Genomic DNA, 26,157 nt, shown 5'->3' on the forward strand with positions numbered 1-26,157 from the left:
CTGAAGGAGGGCAAGACAACCCACTCCAGTATTCTTGCCTGGAGAGTATCGTGGACAGAGGAGCCTGGCAGGCTACAGTCCGTGGGGTCATAGAGTCGCACATGACTGAAACGACTTAGCACAACACACTGTGTATGATTTGAATATACGTGAATAGAAATGAATTGTATCTGAGATAAAAGGCAATAAATGGAAAGGACATTGTTTCTATCAGCGTTGTTTAAAATTGAAAGAAGATAATCATGAGAAAAATCAAATCTACTACATTTATTATTACACTATTTGTTTCCGTAATTAAAAGCTATTTCTATGCATTGCTTCTTTGTGATATTGATATAATCAGGATTAATATGCTCCTCAAATCCAATCAGCATATACAAATTGTACTTGGCAAAGACAACTAAATTATCTCAGTTTTTAAGAAATCTAGTGCACCGTAAAATGCCATACATTTTTAACATTTTCACCATGGATAAGACTTTCAAAAACTGTTAATAAGGTAGTATTGTTAGGCAAAAGTAAGCAAAACATAAAATTAGCTTATGTATTATACTGTAGCTCAAACACTAAAGAATCTGCTTGCGATGTAGGAGACCGGGATTCAATCCCTGCGTCGGGAAGATCCCCTGGAGAAGGGAATGGCAACCCACTCCAGCATTCTTGCCTGGAGAATCCCATGGACAGAGGAACCTGGAAGGCTACAGTTTATGGGGTCGCAAAGAGTCGGACATGACTGAGCAATTAACACACACACATTATACTCAAAGTGAAGGACTGAATTTTATCTTATTTTTGGCAGAGTACATAAAATAATTTGTTGCATTGCTATATATTTTTGTATCACAATTTGGGGAAACAAAAAATAACCATCTTCTGCTAGCTACCAATGCAACTTTATTTCTTTAAGTTTTTTTAGCTTTGAAGAGTTCCTAAAGCACGCAGAACAACTAAATTACTGCTGTACTTACTGTAAGTGCAAAGCACTGGGTAGTTAGCACGTGAAGAAGTAACTAGCCAGTGGGTGGTCATGTGTGAGATTTTCTTTGGGAAGCCTTTTGCTAAGAACCCCAGCATGTTTCTTGGCATCCCTGTTGAGCACGGCTTTTTGTTTTCCCTCCCTATCCTCAAGCATCCAGATGCATTCCTTCTGTAACATGTAACTCCTTGTACCTGGATGTGAGATGTCAGTCCTCCTGTAACAGAGCTGGGAATGAAATAGCTGTAACAGAATCTCACAAAGAGGCACAAAAGGTCTAAGTCGAAAAAACGACCACATACCACAGCCATCTTTCCTTCAGCCCAGAGCGCTCCCTCTTGTTCCAGGAGTCCTGCCTGTTGTTCCACAAGCAACTTCGATGCCTGGTGACTCAGACTCGTGATGGGATGGATCTGTTAAGTGCATCACACATTTTTTAGCACCTACTTTCATGACAGCCATTATGCTAAGAATTAGAAAAATCGAATAGGTGTGGGCTCTGCCCTTGAGAATTATGACTCTAGTGGGAGAGACGAGTGTTAGTAGCAAATAAGCAGTGTGCTGCGGTGAGCACAGAGCAGGATGAACGGGGTGAGGGCCAGCAGAGAGGGAGGGCTTTCTGCCCGGCAGAGGCACGAGAAACTTCCCGAAGGGGAGACGGTCCCTGGCAGGGCCGGGTGAAGGGCACTGCGGCCAAGGCGGCAGCAGGAAGCTTCAGAGAGGAGTGGCAGGCAGGACTTGTTCGGATGCTTAATAGGGGATGGTGGGAAACTTGAGAAGAGAAACCCAGGCCAGGATATGAAGGGCTTCGAATCGAGTGTCAGACTAAGAAGTTTGGCCAAAGTAGTGTTGGCCAAGCGCCCAGGGGAAAAAGTTTTGAAAAGCAAATGTGACCTAGTCCAAACAGGACAGAGGACCCACTGGAGACCCTGCAGCAGTGCAGGGGGGGGTGACGGCCACCCAGCCCTGGGCAAGACCATCGGAAGTGACGCGTGAGGGGGCAGGGTGAGCAGGAGACGGGGAGAGAGTGGGGAGAGCGAAAGTGTTTGTTGCTCAGTCATGCCCAGTTCTTTGCAACCCCATGGCTCCTCTGTCCATGGGATTCTCCAGGCATTCTCTGGAGTGGGTTGCCATTTCCTTCCCTGGGGGATCTTCCTGACCCAGGGATTGAACCCATGTCTCCTGCATTGCCGGCGGATTCTTTATTATCTGAGCCACCAGGGAAGCCCAGAGTACTGGGAATGAGGGACAAACAGGAGGCACAGGCTGGGGAGCGGCAACCTAGGGGTGGGAAGTAAGGACTATTGGGTTTAAGATGGGCTTAGGGATTCATTAATATTTTTCAGTTCAGTTCAGTTCAGTCGCTCAGTCGTGTCCAACTCTTTGCGACCCCATGAATCGCAGCACGCCAGACCTCCCTGTCCATCACCAACTCCCAGAGTTCACTCAGACTCACGTCCATCGAGTCAGTGATGCCATCCAGCCATCTCATCCTCTGTTGTTCTCTTCTCCTCCTGCCCCCAATCCCTCCCAGCATCAGAGTCTTTTCCAAGGAGTCAACTCTTCGCATGAGGTGGCCAAAGTACTGGAGTTTCAACTTTAGCATCATTCCTTCCAAAGAAATCCCAGGGCTGATCTCCTTCAGAATGGACTGGTTGGATCTCCTTGTAGTCCAAGGGACTCTCAAGAGTCTTATCCAACACCACAGTTCAAAAGCATCAATTCTTTGGCGCTCAGCCTTCTTCACAGTCCAACTCTCACATCCATACATGACCACAGGAAAAACCATAGCCTTGACTAGACGGACCTTTGTTGGCAAAGTAATGTCTCTGCTTTTGAATATGCTATCTAGGTTGGTCATAACTTTCCTTCCAAGGAGTAAGCGTCTTTTAATTTCATGGCTGCAGTCACCATCTGCAGTGATTTTGGAGCCCAGAAAAATAAAGTCTGACACTGTTTCCACTGTTCCCCCATCTATTTCCCATGAAGTGATGGGACCAGATGCCATGATCTTCGTTTTCTGAATGTTGAGCTTTAAGCCAACTTTTTCACTCTCCACTTTCACTTTCATCAAGAGGCTTTTTAGTTCCTCTTCACTTTCTGCCATAAGGGTGGTGTCATCTGCCTATCTGAGGTTATTGGTATTTCTCCTGGCAATCTTGATTCCAGCTTGTGCTTCTTCCAGCCCAGCGTTTCTCATGATATACTCTGCATATAAGTTAAATAAGCAGGGTGACAATGTACAATTAATATTGTACAACACCGGGAATACAGTTGATCCTTCGTAGTAACTGTAAATGGAATGTAATCTTTAAAATTGTATAAAATTTTTTAAATAATAAAAATTTAAAATTCCAATAAAAACATTTATTAATGGAATATAAACCGTTCTTTCAGGGAAGATTTTTTTAAGAAAGGAGACAAAGGTGACTCCAAATCCTTTTCTCAAATATTGTTGACAGCTGACACACACCAAGGGCTTACCTCGAGCGTGGCGTTGTTTATAAAACACATTGTGTGTTACATGTAGCATCTCATTGACTCCATGTGAGCAATAGAAGGTGCATACTGTTATTTCATCTATCCTATCATGAAAAAGAGAAGTTATCTTTAAAAAGCATTGTTAGGGAGAGAAAAATGCAGTTAAAAAATAAAAGTTGTAAGTCTCCAGGAAGATAGGAAATTTCTACACTTGAATTAATTTAATAAAATAGTCAAAAATTGTATAAAACACTCTTTGGGAGATCTCCAGGAGAGAATTACTCAAAACATCATTCTACTAAAAAATTTCAGTACTCAAGGAAAGACCGAGCACACAAAAAATTAGCTAAGTGAGAATCAATTTAATGAGACAAGGGACATGCTTAATTTATGACCGCATGTAGAACTCTGCATTTACAATTAGAGAATAATGTGTTCTCTCAAGAAACTCTTCCAAAAATGGGCCATGTGTCAGTCCGTAAACCAGTCTCAACAAATTTCAAAGAATTAATAATACAGATTTTTCTGACAACTGGTAGTAAAAAACAGTGTTTTTCATACATTTGCAGATTAAAAGTTATCAATACCAGGTTGAAGGATAAATTGTGACAGAAACTGAAAATGCATAATACCAAGCAGTAGCAAGAATACTCTTCTACTCATTAAAACTTACAAACTCAAAGAGGTAATTAAGAACATTTATAACACAGTGTGATTATATTAGAAAAGAAGAAATGCTGAAATTAACAAGCTCGGTGTCAAACTTAAAAGTTAAGAAAAGGAGAGGGATGGGATAAGATAGAACTGGAAGTAATGAAATTGAAAGCATAGGTACAGTATTTTCTGCATCTGACCCATGAGCCACACATGCGTGAAGAGAAGCCCAGCAGATCAACTGAAGATAAAACAACTGAACTGAGAGTGGAGCTGCTCTCCAGAAAGACAAGTTGGCCATCCAGGTTTAGCAAGGAAATTACCTGCTATAGCAAAGGAGACAGCAGTCAGTGGAGAATATTAACAAAACCCAGTAAAAGTTGGACTCTAAGGAAAGCTGAGCACCAAAGAATTGATGCTTTCAAACTATGGTGCTGGAGAAAAGTCTTGAGTCCCTTGGACTGCAAGAAGATCAAGCCAGTCATTCCTAAAGGAAATCAACCCTGAATATTCATTGGAAGGACTGCTGATGAAGCTGAAACTCCAATACTTTATCCACCTCATGCGAAGAGCTAACTCATTGGATAAGACCCGATGCTGGGAAAGATTGAGGGCAGGAGAAGGGGACACAGAGGATGAGATGGTTGGATGGCATCACCGACTCAATGGACATGAGTAAGAGTAAGCTCCGGGAGTAGGTGATGCATAGGGAGGCCTGGCGTGTTTCAGTCCGTGGGGTCACAAAGAGCTGGACACGACTTAGTGACTGAACAACAACAAAACCCAGAGTGTCCAGAAATTAATCCATGATGTCTAGGAAATAATGAAAAATTACCTTACATACAAAGAACCAAGAAAGAATGGGAGACAGTCTCAACATAAAAGTAATTGAATCTGATCATGAAATGAACCTTATTTTGGAACTGAGAGACAAGGATTTTATAAGATTCTTTAATTGTCCTCAATGAGTTAACGTGATCATGTTTTTAATAAATGAAAATCCCAAAGGAAAGCCTCAGCAGAAAAATAGGAATAATAAAAAGAACTGAATGGACATTCCTAAACAGAAGATCACAGATTCTAAAATTTTTTAAATTCACTGTGTGGATTTGACAGTCCAATAATTGTGACAGAGAAAAGACAAAGTGACTTTGATGATAGATCAATAGAAATGATTCAAGGTGAACAGAGAGGAAAAACTCTTTAATGATCAGAGCATCCGAGGCTGTTAGGTAACATCAGGGTGCCCAATATATGGGAAACTGGAATACCAGAAGGAGAGGAGACAGATAAAGGAGTAGAAAGTTTATCTGGAAAATAAGCAGCTGAAGATTTGGTGAAGATATAAATGTGCAGATACAAGACGTTCATTAAACATCAAACAAACAGGAAGCAGGCCCCCTCGAAACTGCATCGTTGTCAAACCGCTGAAAACCACAGACAGCAAGTAAATCTGGAAAGCAGCAAACGTGCCCAGAAATGACACGCAGGGAAATAATTCAGTGCATAGTTGGCTTCTCACTAGAAACCGTGGTGACCAGAAGACAGGGAACAGAACTTCCACTAAAAGGAAAAAAAAAAACTAACCTAGAAACCTGTGTTATAAGAAATACCTTTCAAGAATGAAGGCTAAAGGAAAAGACTTTTAGACAAAGTTAAAAGAATTGGTTGCCAGCAATTCATATAATCAGAAATCCTAAAGAAAAATCTTTAAGAAGTAGGAAAATGATATCTGATGGAAACTCATATTTTTGATAAAATTATTACCATCAGTAATGGTAAATAGTGGATAAATGCGAAGGACAGTGTTTTTCTTTCTTCTCTTTTTTTTTTTTTTTGCTTTTTCTTCTTAATGTCTTTATATGCTATGATATTGTTATAAACAATAGTTATAGCATTGTCTTGTGGAATGTATAAAGTATTGATGTAACACACATAACAGTTACCACAGGATGAGACTGTATGTGGACCTGAAACCTGAAAGGTTTCAACCGTGTCTTTTATGAGAAGTGGCACATGGTTAACTCTTTGTAGATGCTGCAAAGTCGAGTACATATTAAAATCTCTAGGACAACCACTAAAAAAAAACAAAAGCAAAGAAATACAGCTAAAATAGGGAAATTAAAATTGTAAAAATTATTCAAACAATAAAGTGAAAATCAGGAAACAAGAAAGAGGAAAACAAGAAGTAAAGGAGAAAAGTAGAAAACAAACGCACACCCCAAAAGAGATTACAGACCAAACTCAGTCATAATAATTTCATTAAATGTGCATCCGGTACATTCTCCAGGATAGACCACATCTGGGGCCACAAAAATGTCTTAATGAGCTTTAAAAGGCTAAAATCATGTACTGAATATTCTTTGATCCAGTGAATTTAAACTAAAAATCTGTAAAAAATAAGAAGACCAGAATAACTTTACATATTTGGAAATTAACATATTTCTCAATAATCATTGGGTCAAGCAGATTTTACAGGGAAAATTAGAAGTAATTTGAACTGAATAATAACATAATTCAGCGTACCAAAATTTGTGAGATATAGGTAATACCATGCATGAAGGAGAAGTTTTAGCTTTAATAGTCTTACTAAAAGGAAGGGAAATGAAACCAAAGTTCTAAGCTTCCATCTTAACAGACTAGAAGAAGAAGAGACAACTAAACGCAAAGCAAATAGAATAAAGGAATAAAAAAGAAAAGAATGTATTTCTGTGGAGCAGAATTTTAAAACCATAGAAATGATAACACCGCTGGAATTAATCCTGTCCACACAGTGCTTTCCATTCATCAACTAATTACTGTGTGAAATGCCTTTACCTTCATACTGGCTCAGTGTCACCCCCTTCACTCAGATAATATTATTTCTTTTTTAAAAAATTTTTATTTGAGTATAGTTAGTTTACAGTATTGTTAGTGTCAGGTGTGCAGAAAAGTGAATCAGTCATGCACATACAGGTATCTCCACTCTTTTTCGGGTTCTTTTCCCGCTTAGGTTATTACGAAGTATTGAGTCAAGTTCCGTGTGCAGTGGAGTAGGTCCTTATTAATTATCTTAATGTTATGTATAGTAGTGCACATACGTCAATCCCAATCTCCGAATTATTATTTCTTCTTCCCATTGTGCACTCTGCCTCCTGTCTACCTTCTATCCTTTCAGAAAGTTTCAGTTCAGTTCAGTCGTGTCCGACTCTTTGCAACCCCATGGACTGCAGCACGCCAGGCCTCCCTGTCCATCACCAGCTCCCGGAGTTTACTCAAACTCATGTCCATCGAGTCAGTGATGCCATCGAACCATCTCATCCTCTGTCGTCCCCTTCTCCTCATGCCCTCAATCTTTCCCAGCATCAGGGTCTTTTCAAATGAGTCAGCTCTTTGCATCAGGTGGCCAAAGTACTGGAGTTTCAGCTTCAACATCAGTCCTTCCAGTGAATCTTCAGGACTGATTTCCTTTAGGATGGACTGGTTGCACCCTTTCATTTATAGTATGTATACACAGACACAGACACTCATGCCTACGTGCCGATACACTCACACACACACACACCTCTACACGTGTACGATTCAGTGGAATTGCTCTATTAATTGTTTTATTTTTTTAATATTTAATTGGAGGATAATTGCCTTACAATATTGTGTTGACTTCTGCCACACAGCAATGTAAACCAGCCGCGAGTACACACACGACCCCTCCCTCCAGAGCCTCCCCCACCCCCCATCCCATCCCACTCCTCCAGGGAGCCACAGAGCACCAGGTCGGGTTCCTTGTGCCCATTTAGCAGCTTCCCACTGGCTGGCTGTTTCACACATGGCGGTATATATGTGTCAGTGCTACCCTCGATTCATCCCACCCCCTCCTTCCCCCACTGGGTCCAAAGTCTGTTCTCTATGTGTCTCTATCCCTGCCTGAAAATCAGTTCATCAGTTCCCTTTTTAAGGAGATATTTGGAATCTCAGTTGATTTACAAAGGACCAGTGTCACTGAAGATACAACGAATCGAGTCAAAGATACACGTAAGGGCAGAGCTGCCAGTTCCTCCAGACGTAGCAAAGGGAGCTGTGGACCAAATGAAAGCGATCTTGCAGGATATAGATGTGGGTTTGCTCCTGTGCACGTGTACAGATTTCACCCTAACGTTTCAGACGCAGGGAATCAATCCCTTTAGTACCAACCACCTTCCAACTCTTGCGGTAGAAGGTTCCATAATCTGCTCATCTGTGTGTCCCACTCCAAAAAATTCTAGAATGTTCTAAAGATTGTGTGTACTTGCACAAGTATAACAGGAGAAACGATTCAGAGAGAAGCTTCATGTGCAGTTATATGGAAAGGAACTGAATATATTTCACCGTATTTAATGGATCCTTCAACGAAACACAGGATATATTTTTGTTGGAGCTGGTCAGTTCATTTTACCTAAATGTCTATCAAGAGCTAATGAGTTCCTTGGTGTTTCATGTTTCTTTTTTATCTCCTCTCTTGTAGATAAAGAATTCATCTACCGAGAGCAGAAAGGAAGTGTGATACTGCGGAATGTTGAAACAAATACTTCTACGGTGTTAATAGAAGGCAAAAAAATTGTAAGTACTCCCTTTAATGACCAGGATAATTTCAGTTTTCCCGCCTTCGAGTCAGTAAAGCAGAAAATGACTTTAGGTTTCAACTTTTAGTATAGCCAAGCAGAAGCAATAAATTTATAATACTACAGACTGAGCAGCTAAAGATAATGTGAGACTGAAACCACGCTAATTTAATAAGATGAAAGCACGGTTTCTCTAAGTGTACAGAAAGTTTCTCTGCAGGTGTTGGGAACAAGTGTTGCATATCACTTTTAATTGAAAGAGGAGTCCTAAGGCTTTGCACATTTACGGAACAATTGGGGGTAATGCAGAGAATACTTCAGGACGGCTTGCTCGATCTCATTTTTTAAAAATCGCATCCTCACATGCACAGGGAATATTAATTTAGGCACTGACAGTACTTACTCTATAATGACATTAAGTGATGTTTATGCTTTGGAACAAGGATGGAGTCGATACGAATGCCAGTACTTCATCATTGGGAATACCTGTTTTCCCAAAGATAATGGCATTAAGATCTGGAGCTCTTGTACAGTTAATGGTATTTATTGAAGAATTGACTGAAGTTATGTACCAGAAATCAATTTAAAGAGCATCAACTCTTTTTTTTTTTTTTCACATATGTTCACACTCATTTTTAGAAGGAATCAATCTTCAGCTTTAGGGAGTCTATCCTATTCTCGTACAATATGCTGAAAGGAAGTCACGGGAAGAAACTAAGGCAAGTCTGTTAAAAGAGAAACTTGAAACAGACCAAGAATTTGCAGTCAGAACAATCATAACAGGCATCCGGTGTGAATGAGAAACACAAGGAATCCTGGAATTCTGGGATCTGGGGATTAGAGCCCATGGTGGTGGGGGTGGGGGGTGGGGGGTGGGGTGTGTGGGGGCGGGCAGGGGAAGAGCTGCCTAGATTTACAGCTAAGGATCCTGAGCCCAGTAAGGGAGTGAGCTTGAGATCCCTGGGTGAGGACTCAGGCTGGTCCCTGGAGCCTCCATCCCAGACAAGAAAGGATGAGAGGACCACTCCATCTCTGTGCTGCCCCACCCGCCACCCACACAAATGCTGCCCCACCTTCTCCAGAACACGAAGCTTGCCTTTTGAACACTCTTCATTTCTTTTCGGTGTAGCGACACCTTGTTCTTTAAAAGTAAGCATTTTAGTGGTGTTTAGAAAGAAATGGATCCCGCCCTTTACAGAGACTGTTTGCGGATGTGAGGGAGGCCTGGAATAGCTGTATGATGGTATAATTCCCAAAACGACAGGTTTATTGAATTCAATAGTATTCTGGCAAAGTAGGACCTGACCCAGAAAGAATGAATGTGCCTGCATTTTTTTGTGTTAAAAAACCATCTGTGATAGAATGACTGCCCTTAGAAAAGCTGATTCAACTCACTTAAACATACAGGAGCTGCAGAAATGGTTTTCTAATAATAATCGAGAGGAGAAAGTAATGGGACCGTTGCTGAGGGTAAGTGCGTGTTGGTGTCAGGATAGCGCCGACACTTTCTGTGAGCACATCAGTTTGCTGGCAGCAGGTGCTGTGCGTACAGCTGCGTAAGAGTAGGAACGGCCTTCTCTTTCTCAGATCAATACCGTGTGACAGATCGAGTATTATAACCGAAGTTGTTTTAGCCGAGCAATAAAGCAACTTTGGAAAACACCTTGGGTAGAGAAAAAAGGAAGAACTCTTCTTAAAAATCGGAAGGCATATCCTATGTAATGAAATTTCTTCTTAACATGTCATTTATCCACTCACATCAGAAACATTTGTTGACCCCCAAAGGTGTACATACATTCTGATTAATACTGTTCATGATCAACCCAGTTTATTCCTGGCTCAAAGCTGCACGTAAAGACTCCTATAAACAGACCTCAGATAAATTCAGTTTGGTTCAGTTTCTCAGTCTTGTCCGACTCTTTGTGGCCCCATGGACTGCAGCACGCCAGGCCTCCCTGTCCATCACCAACTCCCGGAGTTTACTCAAACTCAAGTCCGTTGAGTCCGTGATGCCATCCAACCATCTCATCCTCTGTCGTCCCCTTCTCCTCCCACCTTCAATCTTTCCCAGCATCAGGGTATTTTCAAATGAGTCAGTTCTTCGCATCAGGTGGCCAAAGTATTGGAGTTTCAGCTTCAGCATCAGTCCTTCCAATGAATATTCAGGACTGATTTCCTTTAGGACGGACTGGTTGGATCTCCTTGCAGTCCAAGGGACTCTCAAGAGTCTTCTCCAACACCACAGTTCAAAAGCATCAATTCTTCAGTGCTCAGCTTTCTTTATGGTCCAATGCTCACATCCATACATGACTACTGGAAAAACCACAGCTTTGACTAGACGGACCTTAAGAGGAAAAGTCCATGGCGGCCTGCATCATCATTTAGAACATAGAAGCCCTGGATTTAAGTTCTTTTGAGCCAGTTAAACTTCTTGTTCTTCAGCGCCTCCGTCTGCAAGTTAAAGCCGATGGAGCGATCCAGCCTTGAGATGGCTGTCTGCCCTGTGTGTTTTCAGGAGCAAACATGAAGAAAGGGAAGCACAGTGCTCTGGGGCGTTGGGGTCAAGGGACCCTCTGCTCCCGGTAGGGTGCGTGGGCTGCAGAGAGCAGGAACACAGGGCAGTGGCTCTCGTCTGATCTGCCCTCTTCCCTTTGCGGTGATGGCTCACCAAGCAGTCTCTCCTTGTTCAAAACTCAGAAGCTTGAGATTGTTTCAGTGATAAAGGTAAGCTGAGAGAGAGAACTGTGCTACCTGTGAGGCTACCTGTAATCTTCAGGTTTATCTTAAAATGACCCAGAACTAGTGGTGACATGAACATGAAGCAGTGAATGCCTGGGTCAGGAGTTTAGACCATTAACCTGCAGTCTGACCCCTAACCTCATTCTCCTTCCCCAGCCTCACAAGCAAGGTCCCATAGGGTGGGTACCCCAGCCCATTGGCCTTAAGCATCGTCCTGGCTCCTTGGCTTCTGTGACTGGCTCTTTCCCGGGATGGATCAATGGAAGGGAATGAGACTGAATGCCACTCACACTAGCCAATCTAGCAAAATGGTTTATAGATCATTGATGATTATGCAAACGAGAGCTTGCGCTATGCTGGGCTCACCTGGAGGGGTCTCACTTGCCCCCCAAACAACTTCCTTTAACAAAAAGGAGGTCATTTGTCCCTTCTCACACCTTCAAATGGTAGAAGTCAGATCATGAAATATTTTAGAACTCCACAAATAGTTTAAGCTGTGAGCTCAAGGAGACATTTAGCATTCTGTGGTAATTCCATCCTGGTTTGCACTGTTACTTGCATTCTTTGGGGGTTTTTATGTTATCTTCTGATGGGCGTTTTCAGACCCTTATTATTTGGTAGTGTATCATATTTGGTGTGACATGATAACTGACTTTAGGAAGCATTTACCAAAAGATCCTGGCCAGGGGACTTCCCTGGTGGTGAAGACTTCTTCCAATGCAGGGAGCGCAGGTTTGATCCCTGGTTGGGAAGCTAAGATTCTGCATGCCTTGCAGCCCTCTCCCCCCAAAAAAACCCAGAAAGCAGAAACAATGTAGCAAATTCAGTAGAAACTTTAAAAATAAGTACACATCTGAAAAAAATCTTTTAAAAAAATCTCGGTGCACTTGCTGGTTTTTTGAATACTTTTGAGGCGTTCCTTTTTGATTTCTACGGGAAATGAAATCACAAGCACGTCCTCTGGGAGCCGGGGACCCGTGCTGCTCAGCTGTAAAGCTCATCGGAGGCAGGTCTGGCCTGGTTTAGTTTTGTCTCTTCCACGGTGCTTGGCACTGTGACCTGCACACAGTAGGTGGTCCATAACTGTATCGTGTGAATGAACATAAAAGGTCACAAAACAGGAGTGAGCCGTCGGTCCCCCGGAGCATCAGTGCGGTAAGGATGGGGGCGGTTTCTGACCCAGCTCCTCCCCACGCTGGCGTTGCTGTCTGCTCGGAGCGGCAGGCCTTCAGGCAGCTGTGCAAGCTCTGTGCATCCTCTCCCGCCTCCCAGGAGCGTTTTCTGGACGACATGAGCAGACAGACGTGGCAGACCGGGATGTGAACGTCAGTCAACGCGGCTCAGGATTGTGGGAGAGCCCCGGCGGATCAAGGCTCCGGCAGGATGAGCCAGTGGCGGCTCTAAATAGAGTTACCCAGGGAGACTAGGTCAGCAGACCGGGATGTGAACGTCAGTCAACGCGGCTCAGGATTGTGGGAGAGCCCCGGCGGATCAAGGCTCCGGCAGGATGAGCCAGTGGCGGCTCTAAATAGAGATACCCAGGGAGACTAGGTCAGCGGTGCTGGATGGAGGATTAGCATCCTTGGCTTTGAGCCCCTTCCCTGTAGGACTTGGGTCTAGGCTGTGTCCCAAAATGAGGCAGGTGCCTTCCCTCAATTTCTAAAAATAAAGTCTAAGCCAGCTTTCACGTGGACTCTGTGCACGCAGCACTCATTTTACTGAGTTTTTCAGATACTGTGTTTTTTCCACAAATTGAAGGTTTGTGGCCACCTCCGTCAAACAAGTCTTTTGGTGCCATTTTTCCAACAGCATTTGCCCACTGTGCGTCTCTGTCGCATTTTGGCAGTTCTCACCATACCTCAGATTTTTCACTCTGTTTATTATGGGGAACTGTGATCGGTGATTTTTGATGTTGCTATTATAATTCTTTGCAGGGCACCCTGGGGAGCACCCATATAAGAAAGCAAACTTAATTGAAAATGTTGTGTGTTCTGACTGCTCCCCACTCCCAGCCATTCCCCTGACTCCCTTTTCTCAGTCTCTCTGTTCCCTGAGACTCAACAGTATTGAAATTGGGCCAGTTAATGGCCCTACAAGGTCCTCTAAGTATTCAAGTGAAAGGAAGAGTCACCTTCCAGGCCTCTCACTTTAAGTCAAAAGTCAGAAGTGGTGAAGCGTAGTGAGGGAGGTCCTCAAAAGCCGCAACAGGCCGAAAGCTAAGCCTCTGGCCATTTACCCACGTTGTGAATGCAAAGGAAGAGTTGTTGAAGGAGGTGAAAAGTGCTCTTCCAGTGACCACACGAATGATAAAGCAAAATAACCTCATTGGTGTCGTGGAGAAAGTTTTAATGTTCTGAACAGAAGATCTGAACAGCCACCGCATTGCCTTAAGCCAAAGTCTAATCCAGGCAAGGCCCTAACTCTTCAGTTCTCTGAAGCCTGAGACAGGTGAGGAAGCCGCAGGAGAAAAGTCTGAAGCTGGCAGAGGCTGGTTCGTGAAGTCTGTGCAAGGAAACCGTCTCTCTAGCATCTAGTGCAGGGTGAAGCCAACAAGTGCTGATGTAGGAGCTGTGGGTCATCCAGAAGACCTAGGTAAGATGATCAGTGAAGGTGGCTACAGTAAGCCACACAGCTTCAATTTATTGGGCTGGCCAGAATCTCAGCAGACGGACCAGATGAACTTTTTGGCCAGCCCGATAAATGAAACAGTCTTATGTTGGAAGAAGACAGCATCAAAGACTCTCATAGCGAGAGAGAAGTCAATACGTGGCTTCAAAGCTTCGAGGGACAGGCTGACTCTCACAATGAGGGTTAATGCAACTGATGACTTTCGCTTGAAGCCAGTACTCATTTACCATTCCAAAAGTCCTAGGGCCCTTAAGAATTGTTCTAAATCTACTCTGCCCTGTGTTCTATAAACAGAACAACAAAGCCTGGATGATGGCTCATCCGTTTACCACATGGTCTGCTGAATATTTTAAACCCACTGTTGAGACCTACTGCTCAGAAAAGAAGATGCCTTTCAAAATATTACTGCTCATTGACAATGCACCTGGTCCCCAGAAGCTCCGATGGAGATGTACAACAAGATTAACATTCTCATGCCTGCAAACACAACCATTCTGTAGCTCATGGATCTAAGAGTAATTTTGATTTTTAAGCCCATAAGGAAATATTTCATTAGAGTATAGCTGCCATAGATAGTGAGTCCTCTGATGATCTGGGCAAAGTCAATCGAAAACCTTCTGGAAACGACTCACCGTTCTAGATGTTAAGAACATTCATGATTCATGGGAAGAGGTCAAAGCACCAATGTTAACAGGAGATTGGGAGAAGTTGAGTCTAACCCTCACGGATAACTCTGAGGGGTTCGAGACTTCACTGGAGGAAGTAATGGCACATGTGGAACAGCCGGAAAACTAGAATTAGAAGTGGAGCCTGAGAACGCACGTAAATGGCTGCAATCTCATGATAAAATCTGAATGGATGAGGAGCTGCTCTTCTGGATGAACAAAGTGAGTGGTTTCTTGAGATGAAGTCTACTCCTCAGAAGATGCTGTGAAGATGGTTGACATAACAACGAAGAATTTAGTGTGTTCCCTCAACTTACTGAGAAGCAGCAGCAGTAGGTTTGAGAGCACTGACCCCAGTTTTGAAAGACATTCTCCTGTGGGAAAAGCACTTTCAAACAGCCCTGCATGCTCCAGAGAAATTGTTCGTGAAGGAGCAGTTCATCGGTGGCAAACTTCACTGCTGTGTTGTTTCAAGAAATTGCCAGTCATCCCACTGATTCTCTTTCTCCAGTGCAAGTGCATTTAAAATGGGCTTAATAACATAAATTTCACAGGGGCTGAAACTCTTACAGAAACTCACCACCATCTCTCCAATTCTTCTGAAACATAATAGTGCAAAAATTCTCCACCGGATGTAGTGTTGGCCTCTGCTTGAGATTTCAGTATCTAAAGCGGAAATAGTCTTTGCAGACTGTGTCATTCAAACCCTTCCTTTCTTCCGTGAGGAAACCAAGAGGGTCCACAGACAACCGTGACTTGACCTCCACTTCATGAGCTGTGGATCCAGCAGGCTGGTTCAGCGTAGGCCACCGTGTCAGCTGCGGTCCCCATGCTCTTACGCTCTCTACACTTACAATACCATTGGTCAGCCAGGAGCGGCACGGTGGGTTCAGTCATTCAGTGTACTGTTTACATCGTTCCAGGTGTTTGGGAAGCAACTTAGCGATGCGTCCAAGCTTAATAAAAATATTTACGTCTTCTGACTCCTTCCAGGGAATTTGTCATAAGTAAATTTTCTAAAACGTTTCTTACAGTAGTGAAAAGGCATGACACTTGAGAAATGAGATAAGTAAGTAAGTAAAAATAGGCTTCCCTCGTAGCTCAATTGGTAAGAGTAAATTAAAAGGACTTCCCTGGGTGGTCCAGCAGTTAAGAATCCACCTTGCAATGCAGCGGATGTGGGTTCGATCCCTGGCTGGGGAACTAAGATCCCACGTACCTCGGAGAAACTAAGCCGGCATGCCGCAACTGCCGAACCCACACACCACGACTCGAGAGTCTTCATGCCATGGCAGAGACCCAACTAAGACCCAAGGCAGCCTAACCGCTTAATTAATTAACATGATGTTGCCCTTAAAATAATAGTTATGAAGGCTACAGAGTATTAAATAATGCAAACATGTTTATGATGTTTTAGTAAATAAACACAAAAGAACGCAATATAATACACTTCAGTTAACACCTGTCAGCATCATCCATGTACCCTGAGAAGGCTGGAAGTCAACCCCGAGTTCTGACAGTAGCTCGTCTCATTGGGCGGTGAAATTTTGTACATTATTTTGCAGTGTGATGATTTCCATAATTGCTGTTTCAATGCCATTCACTCAGTAATTTTAATCAGATTTTAAAAAATTCAACCTCACATTCCAAAGACATTAGATTTCTTCCACTGATGAATATGTAAGAGCTATAGATCGTTCCTGGAAATACTTGGAAGAGAAAAATAAGCAAATAGAAAAAATATCCTGTTGTTACGCTTATGTCAGACTTTCTCAACTTTTTATGTCTTTACTTGTTTAATTACTGATCGACTTGTTTTAATTACTTATTTAAATTGCTGGATTAGCATTTAAATGAAAAGCTTTTTTGTTTCTCTAATTTCTTTCTCTCTTTGATTTTATATCATCATGAGACAGTAGAATTTGAATTTTTATCTCACTCTCTAAAAATGAATGAATTCTAACTCCCCACAGGGAGGGACATAATTACAAGTGTTCTTAGAGCTGTTCCAGACTCCAGGAGAGAAATGGCCAAGGAAATCCAGAAGGTTCTTCCCTGAACTGGTGCCAACAGACCCCCAGCTAGGACACGTCTGTGGTGGGGCCGGCTGTGCCCGGCAAGCACTGCTGCCCCAAGCTGACTAAGTGTTTAGCCATCAGTAGTTTGACTAAACTGGGCCCCCGAGTCAGGGCTGTGGCAGAGAAATAGCCTTGTTTTGTCCGTAACTCAGACGGTCAGCTCTGGCTCCGACGGTGTCCAGGGAAAGGTTTTGTTTGGCCCACAGAGTAGCTTTGTACAAACTCAGTGTCCACATTTCTGGCTTTGCTTTAAAAATTGTATTGGCAGCAGCAAAACATACTATTCTCACAGATAGCAGATCTGGCTGGTGGGGCCGGGGCAGCTGGCCCGTCCGCAGAGTGACCACAAGCCTTGGCCTCTGACCAGACTGGCCTCAGCGTGTCAGAACTTTGAGTCTGCAGACAAAAGGGCAGCCTGAGAAGTCAGCATCTTTTGCAGGAACACTGTAGACGGCTGTGGTCCACGTCTGTGTATTCTGTGTTTCTTCCCGTGTCTACTTGGCTCAGCGCATCCTCTCTGTCCTTCTGTGTTTTTCCTTTTTCCTCTGGGGTCTCAGATGACCCCTTCCTTTGTATTCCTGATGGTTTCTTTTACTTTTTCTCCTTCTCTTCCTTCCGTTTCTTTGTCTACCTCTCATATGACAAGACAGAACAAAAGACAGAAGTGTTTTTTACTTATTTTAATTCTCATTTTCATTCTGTTTTTAACCTTTTAAATTGCATATAATTGTATATATTTAACTTTATAAATTGTATAATTTAACTCTTTAAACTATTTTCCAATGTTTATTTTCTTTGTTTCTATTTAAAATTTTTTTATTGAAATGTAGTTGATTTACAATGTTGTCAGTTTCTGCTGTACCTCAAAGCGATTCAGTTATATATATATATGTAAATATACATATATATAGGCTTCCCTGGTGGCCCAGATGGTAAAGAATCTGCCTACAATGCAGGAGACCCAGATTCAATCCCTAGGTCAGGAAGATCCCCTAGACAAAGGAATGGCAACCCCCTCCCTTCCCTGGGAAATCCCATGAACAGAGGAGCTTGGTGGGCTACAGTCCATGGGGGTCACAAAGTCAGACACAGCTGAGCAATTAACACTTTCACTTTCATATATATACACGTGCATCTGTCTCTCTGTGTGCTCAGTCGTGTCCAACTCTGCAGCCCCATGGAATGTGTGTGTGTATATGTGTGTGTGTATGTGTGTGTGTGTGTGTGTGTGTGTGTATGTATGTATATATATATATATATGTATGTATATATCCCAAACTCCCAATCCTTCCCTCTCCTGCTTTTATTTTTAACGTAGGTGAGTAGAATATGTTATATCAATACTTGTGTTTTTAAAAGACCTGAGAAGACGTCCAGGCGCAGCTTCGTGTTTCTGCCCCAGACCTGTTCCTCTGTAGGGGAGGCTGGGCTGATGCTGCTCTGCGCTCACCGCTGCAGGGCATCATTCGACCTTAAGGAGGAGTCTTCTCTGAGTGAGACCCTGAGCTGCACGAGGAGGTGGGTGGCGGGATACCAGATTCATAAAACACAGTGTCTACTTCTGGGAAGCTTTCAGCCCAGGTATAAAAGAAGGCAGCATCTGAATGAAATATGTTCCAAGTTGTAGTCCCATGTGGGACGGGAATAAGGAAGGAAGGAGGAAAGGGTGTTGGCCCTGACAATAGATGAGGTCTTGAAGAGGGAGCATTCCAGCCACCCCTGGAAGGCAACTGTGGTCTGCAGACCAGTGGGAAGTGGCATCCTCACAGCATGAACAGATGGAGTCAGGAGGGTTCTGGGCAGACCATGAGGAGAAGTCGTGACCTGGTGAGCTTGTCCAGGAGGGCCGTGGGAGGCTGTGGCTTAAAAGTCCTGGAAAAGAGTAAGTCACCTGTGTGGTACTTTGTGGGTCCTCTTTACTCTGTGGGAGATTGGAACGGATGGGATTTTCAAGGACAAGTGTGTGTTTTAGGAAAGTAAGTCTAGACTCCAGTATAAAAGCGTATTTGGAGAAGAGAAAGACTCTAGGTCAGGAGCCCCCAGGGGCTGCTTCAGGTCCAGATGAAGAGAAAGACGCCCTGAATGGAGGGAGAAAAGCAGAGATGGGATGGGTTTACGTTGTGTTGTGGAGGGAGAACCGGGAAGACTTGGAGACGCTGCGTGTGCAGGCAGCTGAGAGCTGAAGCAGAGGTCTGGGTCGTCCGGGGGATTTGAGCCTTGTTGGTGGAAGAGTGGGCCATCTCAGGGAAGTCGGAGATCTCAGTCAGGAGACGTCAGCCCAGGTGGGCAGACGGCCAGGGAAACTGAGGAAGAGGATGTGCAGGGTTTACACAGGATAAATCAACGATGATTGATGTTTGAGAGCTCACAGTGTGACAAGAAGTAAAACACGGTATATGTATTATCTTATTTAACTGAAATCCTTAGGAGTCTTATGAGTGGGAACATTTACTATTTATCAATAAGAAGGCTGAAGTTTATGAAGGTTAAAATAATTTTTTCAGAGTAATATAGCTGTTAACTGGGACTTCCGAGAGCTGAACTCAGCTTTGCCTAATTCCAAACAAAGTTATTTTTAAATTGCATGAGGGATGCAGCCGCAGGGATCCATCACCTTGAGACTGAGAAGGGGGCCCAGCTTCAGACGCATTTTCATACCTGTGGTCCCCCGTGGCATGTCACAGGATTGCTCCTGGAGGCCACCTCGTATTGACTAAAATAAAGATTACAGATGCAAAATAGTGCATCAGCTTAGCATAATGCAAAAATCAACGATGCATCTAAGTGCACGGAACGGTCCTTTTCCAAGGTTAGAGGGAAGTCGGCTCGGGAAGCCACCGGGAGACGTTTCTCGGCGGTCGAGCTTTATCGTCCTTGCAGCCTGTTCTCTAGCGACTGCGCTTTCGGGTCTTCTCTGGCTGTCACAGGCAGTGCTGGGAGCAGCACCCGGGGCTGTCTGATCCCAGATAAAGTGGTTTCCAGGGGAAGGAGGGGCCCAGGTACAGGCCGCACGGCCTGGCCCATGAGTTCCCTTCTTCCTCACTGCCTAGGGAGGCGCAGTCGCAGCCGTCCGTGTGCTGTTTGGTGCGGGCTTCCGTGGAGCCCACCGTGTCCTCCGTCTGTGTTCAGCCCCAGTCGTGTCTGACAGCGTCCTCTTGGAGTTCATTTAACCTGGTCACTGTTTGGCTTTTGTGTCATCAGTACTAATCTTGTGCATTTTACTTGTGTATTCTTTTTTTCTTTTTACGAGGAGATTGTTTTCACAAAAGAGCCTGTGGATATATTGATGCTTTCTGCTCTTCGTTTCCCTTCTATTACTTGGTAATTTGGAGCATCCTACATTTTCTTTCTTTCTCTCCCGCATGGCCCCCTCTCCTTCTCTGCACTCATAACCACACACCTGTGTATCTAGTACAAGAAAACAGGGCACAACCGTTTTGATGCGCATCTCACCAGAAACATGCCCCCCATATATATATATAATATACATATATATATACATATGTATATTATATATATATACATCATCTTTATAGACCCAGTATTTTTTAAAGTCAGAATGGTGCTATTAAAACATTCTGTCATTGATAACTAAATAGCCCCAAATAATGCAAAGTGTAAACTCTACACTGATCTCACTAGCGAGCGTAAATGCAAAAATTATAGATAAAATATTGGCAAGTAGAGTTCAGTCGTGTATGCGAATAATAGTGTTCTCTGAACAGTGAGATGTGATCATGACAACGGCATTCAGGTGTCAGGAAATCAATCAACAAAATTCACTGCAACCGCACAATAACAGGAAAACACTTACAATTTGCCAGAAGATGCTGAAAGGGCATCTGATAAAATTTATCAACCACTCCTGACAAAAATTCCAGGTAAAATAACAGTAAAAACAGCTTAAATAGCATAAAGACTATTTATCATGGACCAATGAGCAAAGAAAATCATTCTAAATGGCAAACAATAAAACCATTTCAATTATAGTCAGGAAGGAATACTCAACATCACCATTAATATTTAATATGTTCTTGGATGGTGGGAAATGCATTATACAAGCAAACTACATGCTGAGTACAGGAAAATATATCTCTTTTCTGATAATGTAATTCTACTTCAGAAAACCTAAAAGACATTAGTTTTTTAAAAACTACTGTAATTAATAAGAAAATTTATTAATATAGCTTTAATACATAAATAAATCAATACCTTCTCTATTCCTTAACATGAATATCTAGAAATAGAAATGGAGAAAATATTCCATTTATAGCAAACAAACAGTACAAAGACCTAGGATAAATCTAAGGAAAGTGCTAAGAGTTAGAGTAAAGCAAACTATAAAATCTTGTTGAAAATTTGAAAAAAATAAAAAGATACAATGTAATCTTAAAAGTATTAAAAAGCAGAGACATTACTTTGCTGACAAATATCTATAGTCAAAGCTATGATTTTTCCAGTAGTCAGGTAGGGATTGAAATTTGCATCATAAAGAAGGCTGAATGCCAAAGTATTGATGCTTTCGAACTGTGGTATTGAAGAAGATGCTTGAAAGTCCATTGGGCTGCAAGGAGATCAAACCAGTCCATCCTAAAGGAAATCAACTCTGAATTTTCATTGGAAGGACTGATGCTGAAACTGAAGCTACAATACTTTGGCCACCTGATGCGAAGAGCTGACTCATTAGAAAAGATCGGGATGCTGGGAAAGATTGAAGGCAGGAGGAGAAGGGGTCGACAGAGGATGAGATGGTTGATCTCGTCTTTCATATGCTTTCCGTGGACATGAGTTTGAGTAAGCTCCAGGAGATGGTGAAGGACAGGGAAGCCTGGCGTGCTGCAGTCCATGGGGTTGCAAAGAGTCGGACACAACTGAGCAACTGAACAGTAACAACAGCAATGTAATCTTAGGCGAGAATACAGTATTTAAAATGTTAATTCTCTTAAAATTGATATACAACTTTAACAGAATCCTAATTAGAACTTTGAAACAAATAATGCTGAACATTTGATAAAATATTTTAGTCAACATACATAGTATAGTCAAAGCTATGGTTTTCCCAGTGGTCATGTACATATGTGAGAGGTGGACCGTAAAGAAGGCTGAGCACCGAAGAATTGATGCTTTTGAACTGTGGTGCTGGAGAAGACTCTTGAGAGTCCCTTGGACTGCAAGGAGGTCCAACCAGTCCATCCTAAAGGAGATCAGTCCTGACTATTCATTGGAAGGACTGAGGCTGAAGCTGAAACTCCAATATTTGGCCACCTGATGCGAAGAGCTGACTTATTTGAAAAGACCCTGATATTGGTAAAAATTGAAAGCAGGAGGAGAAGGGGATGACAGAGGATGAGATGGCGGGATGACATCACCGACTCAATGGACATGGGTTTGAGTAAGCTCTGGGAGTTGGTGATGGACAGGGAGGCCTGGCATGCTGCGGTTCATGGGGTCGCAAAGAGTCGGCCACGACTGAGCGACTGAACTGAACTGAAACATCTAATGTCTGCATGTGGTCATAGCATCATTTGTAGAGTGGTGCATGCCAAGCTGACAATATTGGGCTCTCTTACTGGGTGTGAGGGTCTGTACAGCAGTGCGAGTGCTTCAGAGAAGACAGACAAGTTGAAGGGAAACACAGCATTTTTGATTATTTCATTTATGTAAAATCACCTGTGTGCTGTGAAGAAATTTGAAAGAAAACATGAGTCCTCTATCCACTGACTTGTGACTCAGTGTCCATGGAGGTGCAAAGGCAGGTTGCCAAATCAGGTGTGGAATGCGATTCTATTTTAGGAACAAATCTGCTTAATATAAGCTTCTAAGTATAACAATGAGCAAAGGAATGTACGCTTAAAGATGTGTATCAGTTGCTCCGTGGTGTCCGACTCTTTGCGACCCCATGGACTGTAGCCCGCCAGGACCCTCTGTCCATGGGATTCTCCAGGCAAGGATACTGGAGTGGGTTGCCATGCCCTTTTCCAGGGGAGCTTCCCAACCTGGGTCTCCTGCATTTCAGGCGTAAACTTTACTGTCTAAGCTACTAGGGAAGCCCATGTTTAAAGATACAGAGAGGTTGGGAATCTTGTGGGAAAAGAATTGTTTTATGTTTATTTACATCAACTTGTCTCAATAGATATAATATGTTTTGTTGAAATTTGAAAAACAACAAATAAGGTGTAAAAGAACATGATGTAACTGAACATTATCCCATTAGCCAAAAAAAAGGACATAACCATGTTTAACAGACTTTAGCAAGTTTTCTGCAAAGGAATTTTATTGATAAATTTTGAAGATGGCACCATCAGGCACAGTCTCATTGCAAGGTTTTGAATTATATGTATATGTTTTAAAACTCTTTGCTGTTTTTTTTTTCTTTTAGGAATCATTAAGAGCCATCAGATATGAAATATCTCCAGATAGAGAGTACGCTCTTTTTTCATATAACGTGGAACCAGTGAGTACTCGTCTTTCCTATTTATAGAAATATGTTTCTTTATTTTAATACCGTATTAAGTATTTTCCCTTGAATCTCTATTCTTACTGATCTTTGAATCCTGTAATGGTTAATGGATTCTGGGATAGTCTCCTTTTATGCCACACTGCCACCTAGGAGAGAGCAGAGGTATGAAAGTCTTTTTAGCAGAGGAAAAAAAAAAAAAAAACTCCTTTAAAGGCCTATTTCATAGGATTTCCTTGGTAACAAAAAAATTGTCCTTTTATAGATTTACTTACCCTTTTGTAAATTATTTTTCTTGCCATTTCTCAATCACGCCATACATTTTATCCTAAGAACAAAAAATGACCTCCAGATTCTCCCTAAATTAAAATCAAGTGTTAATTATCTCCTGGCATCACAGTATTCTAGAAAAGACTTGAATTGTCACTTTCTCTGTATAAACCCTTGTTTCTAGCACTTCCTATATGAATCTCCCGTAAAATTTCACTAGAATTTTTTATAAAATCTCATCCTGGTCTTTGGTAGCACTCTAAAACTGGGTCTCTCTTCTTTTTAATGTACTAATATATTAGAATTCATTTTGGCTCTTTAAAATGAGCGAGAGGGTACAATGTATTTAAGTGAAACAGATGTTTGGCTTCCAAGAGATTAGCAGCTTTAGAAATATGCATCAGTGGAACTTTTTTCTCTGGCAAATAAAATGTAGAATTCCGCTGCTTTCTAGCTCTTTTGAGACTATTCTAATTGGAGTTTCGTGAAGCTTCTGTGAGATGTAACAGTACTTGCATCATCATTCATGTCTGAGTAGCTCCTTGGTGAGTTTGAGAGAATCTTCCCCCGGCATGAGCCGGGCAAGCTTGCTGAGTTACACACCAGCGAGGAAGCTGGGGTTTGCATGGAGAAGCAACTCCGATTCTAGACATTGTAGAATTTCTTTTCAAAGTAACTTGACAGCTGGTTTTTTATTTCTTGACAACTGGATTTCAGTCTCAATTAAAACTTCAATTGCAGATTTATTCCTCCAAAAGTGGATCTTTTTAAATTCTCCATCTTCAGTTTTCCATTTACTAGTTTTGAAAATGTCCATTATGTAAAAGTTTTCATTTTCTCCATCTGAATCCTTTGGAACAATTGGTCATCTATCTATTTGATTAGGGAAGTCAGTGAACTTGACGTACTAGCTTTGGGACTCCACGCATCCTACACCCAACCCTACACACCTCTGAGCGTGATGGTCACGGCTTACAGTATTCCCACCACCCTTGGAAGTTGCCAAAAATGTAACCTCCACCCTTGAATAAGAGAAGAATCCCAGTAGATATTTGAAGGACTTTTGTAGGAATGGGGAAATGAACACTGAGTTGCTCCGAGGAGACAAAACCAACGCCCAAGTGAGAAAAGCATCAAAAGAAAGGTTTCAGGTCATCTTACTCCACAGTCTTTTAATGATAGGAGGAGCTCAATAGTGGGAAGAGTTGCAGTGTTTGGTAATGAGCGTCCTGCTCCTCGAAACTTCGAAACAAAGTTTGTATTTGTTCTTCAGAATCTTTTAGAGGAGATTCTCCTACCTGCTCACTGGGAGTGCCTGGGACCCTGTGGTTCTGTCCATCATGGAGTTCTCCACCATCCCCCTCCTTCCTCCCATTGCTCCTCGGGGACGGTGCCTGCGGATCACATTGCAGCTGATGCCATTTTGGGAGAGAATATTTTGCTAAACCCGAGTCTCCCTCATGTAGAACACAGGCTGTAAATAGACACCTTGAGCTAATGCTTTCTCCCTGCACAGCATCCGTTGGCCTTTGGAGTAGACGTGTATTCAGTTTGATTTCTCAATTGAGGGAAAATGTAAAAAAAAAAAATTGTACGGATTTAGCTATATTTTCAACTGTAAAAATGATCAAAGTATCAAAAATGTGTGCTGTATTTTAAAAAATCTATAGAACTGGATATTTTTAACCTGAATCAAAGAAGTAACCCTTGACAGTTTCTAAGTGCTGAGCCGTTACTGAACATGTGGCTGTCCAAGCAACCTGCCTGGACTGTGTGTTTCTTCCTCCCGGTCACTCAGACTAGTCGCAGCGTTGCGTCAGTTCCCAGTTGTTTGACGTCACCTGGTTTCATTTGCCTGTTTTTAATGTCGTCAGCTATTCTTAGAGCAGGAGGCCCTTTGTGTCCTGTCCATCCCCTCGGGATGTGGCCCAGAACCACGTGTGTATTCTCGGTGCTGAACAGATGTGTTTGTGCCATTACCTTCTCTCTGAACTCCTTAGCTCTGGAGCGAGATTCAAAGTGACTTTTCTTAAGTCCTTGAAATTCTATTAAATATACAAAAAGGAAAAAAAAATTATGTCATGAAAAAAAAAGACCCTCATTTGTGAGACATTTTAGTAACATTCCACATTTATTCTGGAAATGGAGGGATCTTGCTAATTAGCATATCTTTTTTCCTACTAAACTCTTTTAATATTATTAAACTTATAGCTTAACTAACAGCCTTGAGCATCCACAAATTAGCTAATTTTTAACTGTGTCAACCATACGCTTTTTAAATGGTCTCAAAATTACCCTTTTAAAAAAATATAAAGTTAGCAATTAGATTTGAGAAATAAACCCAAGCCCAGTTTTCTGATTTTTCCAGGCCTTAGATGCCTATAGATCCATAAATGTCTCTAGAATTGAAAAGTAATAAACAATATTATGTTTTTATTTGTGTGTACCAGTCCTGCAGTTTGCAAAATATGTTTATTTACACCCTCTCAGTTCAGTTCGGTTCAGTCGCTCAGTCGTGTCCAATTCCCTGGAACCCCATGAACCACAGCACACCAGGCCTCCCTGTCCATCACCAACTCCTGGAGTTCACTCAGACTCACGTCCATCGAGTCAGTGATGCCATCCAGCCATC

General features: G+C 42.4%; 1 protein-coding gene across 5 annotated transcripts in view; it reads left to right on the plus strand.

Annotated features, from left to right (window-relative positions):
• The window catches only part of DPP6 (dipeptidyl peptidase like 6), a 1,068,014-nt gene that overhangs the window by 779,714 nt on the left and 262,143 nt on the right, over positions 1-26,157 (plus strand). For all 5 annotated transcript variants that reach the window (XM_061415284.1, XM_061415287.1, XM_061415283.1 and 2 more), the window contains 2 exons: positions 8,592-8,686; positions 23,178-23,252. In XM_061415284.1, coding sequence (XP_061271268.1) covers positions 8,592-8,686; positions 23,178-23,252 — 170 coding nt within the window. The remainder of the gene's footprint in view (positions 1-8,591; positions 8,687-23,177; positions 23,253-26,157) is intronic.

The sequence above is a fragment of the Bos javanicus genome, chromosome 4, assembly GCF_032452875.1.
Source record: "Bos javanicus breed banteng chromosome 4, ARS-OSU_banteng_1.0, whole genome shotgun sequence".
Lineage (NCBI taxonomy): Eukaryota > Metazoa > Chordata > Mammalia > Artiodactyla > Bovidae > Bos > Bos javanicus.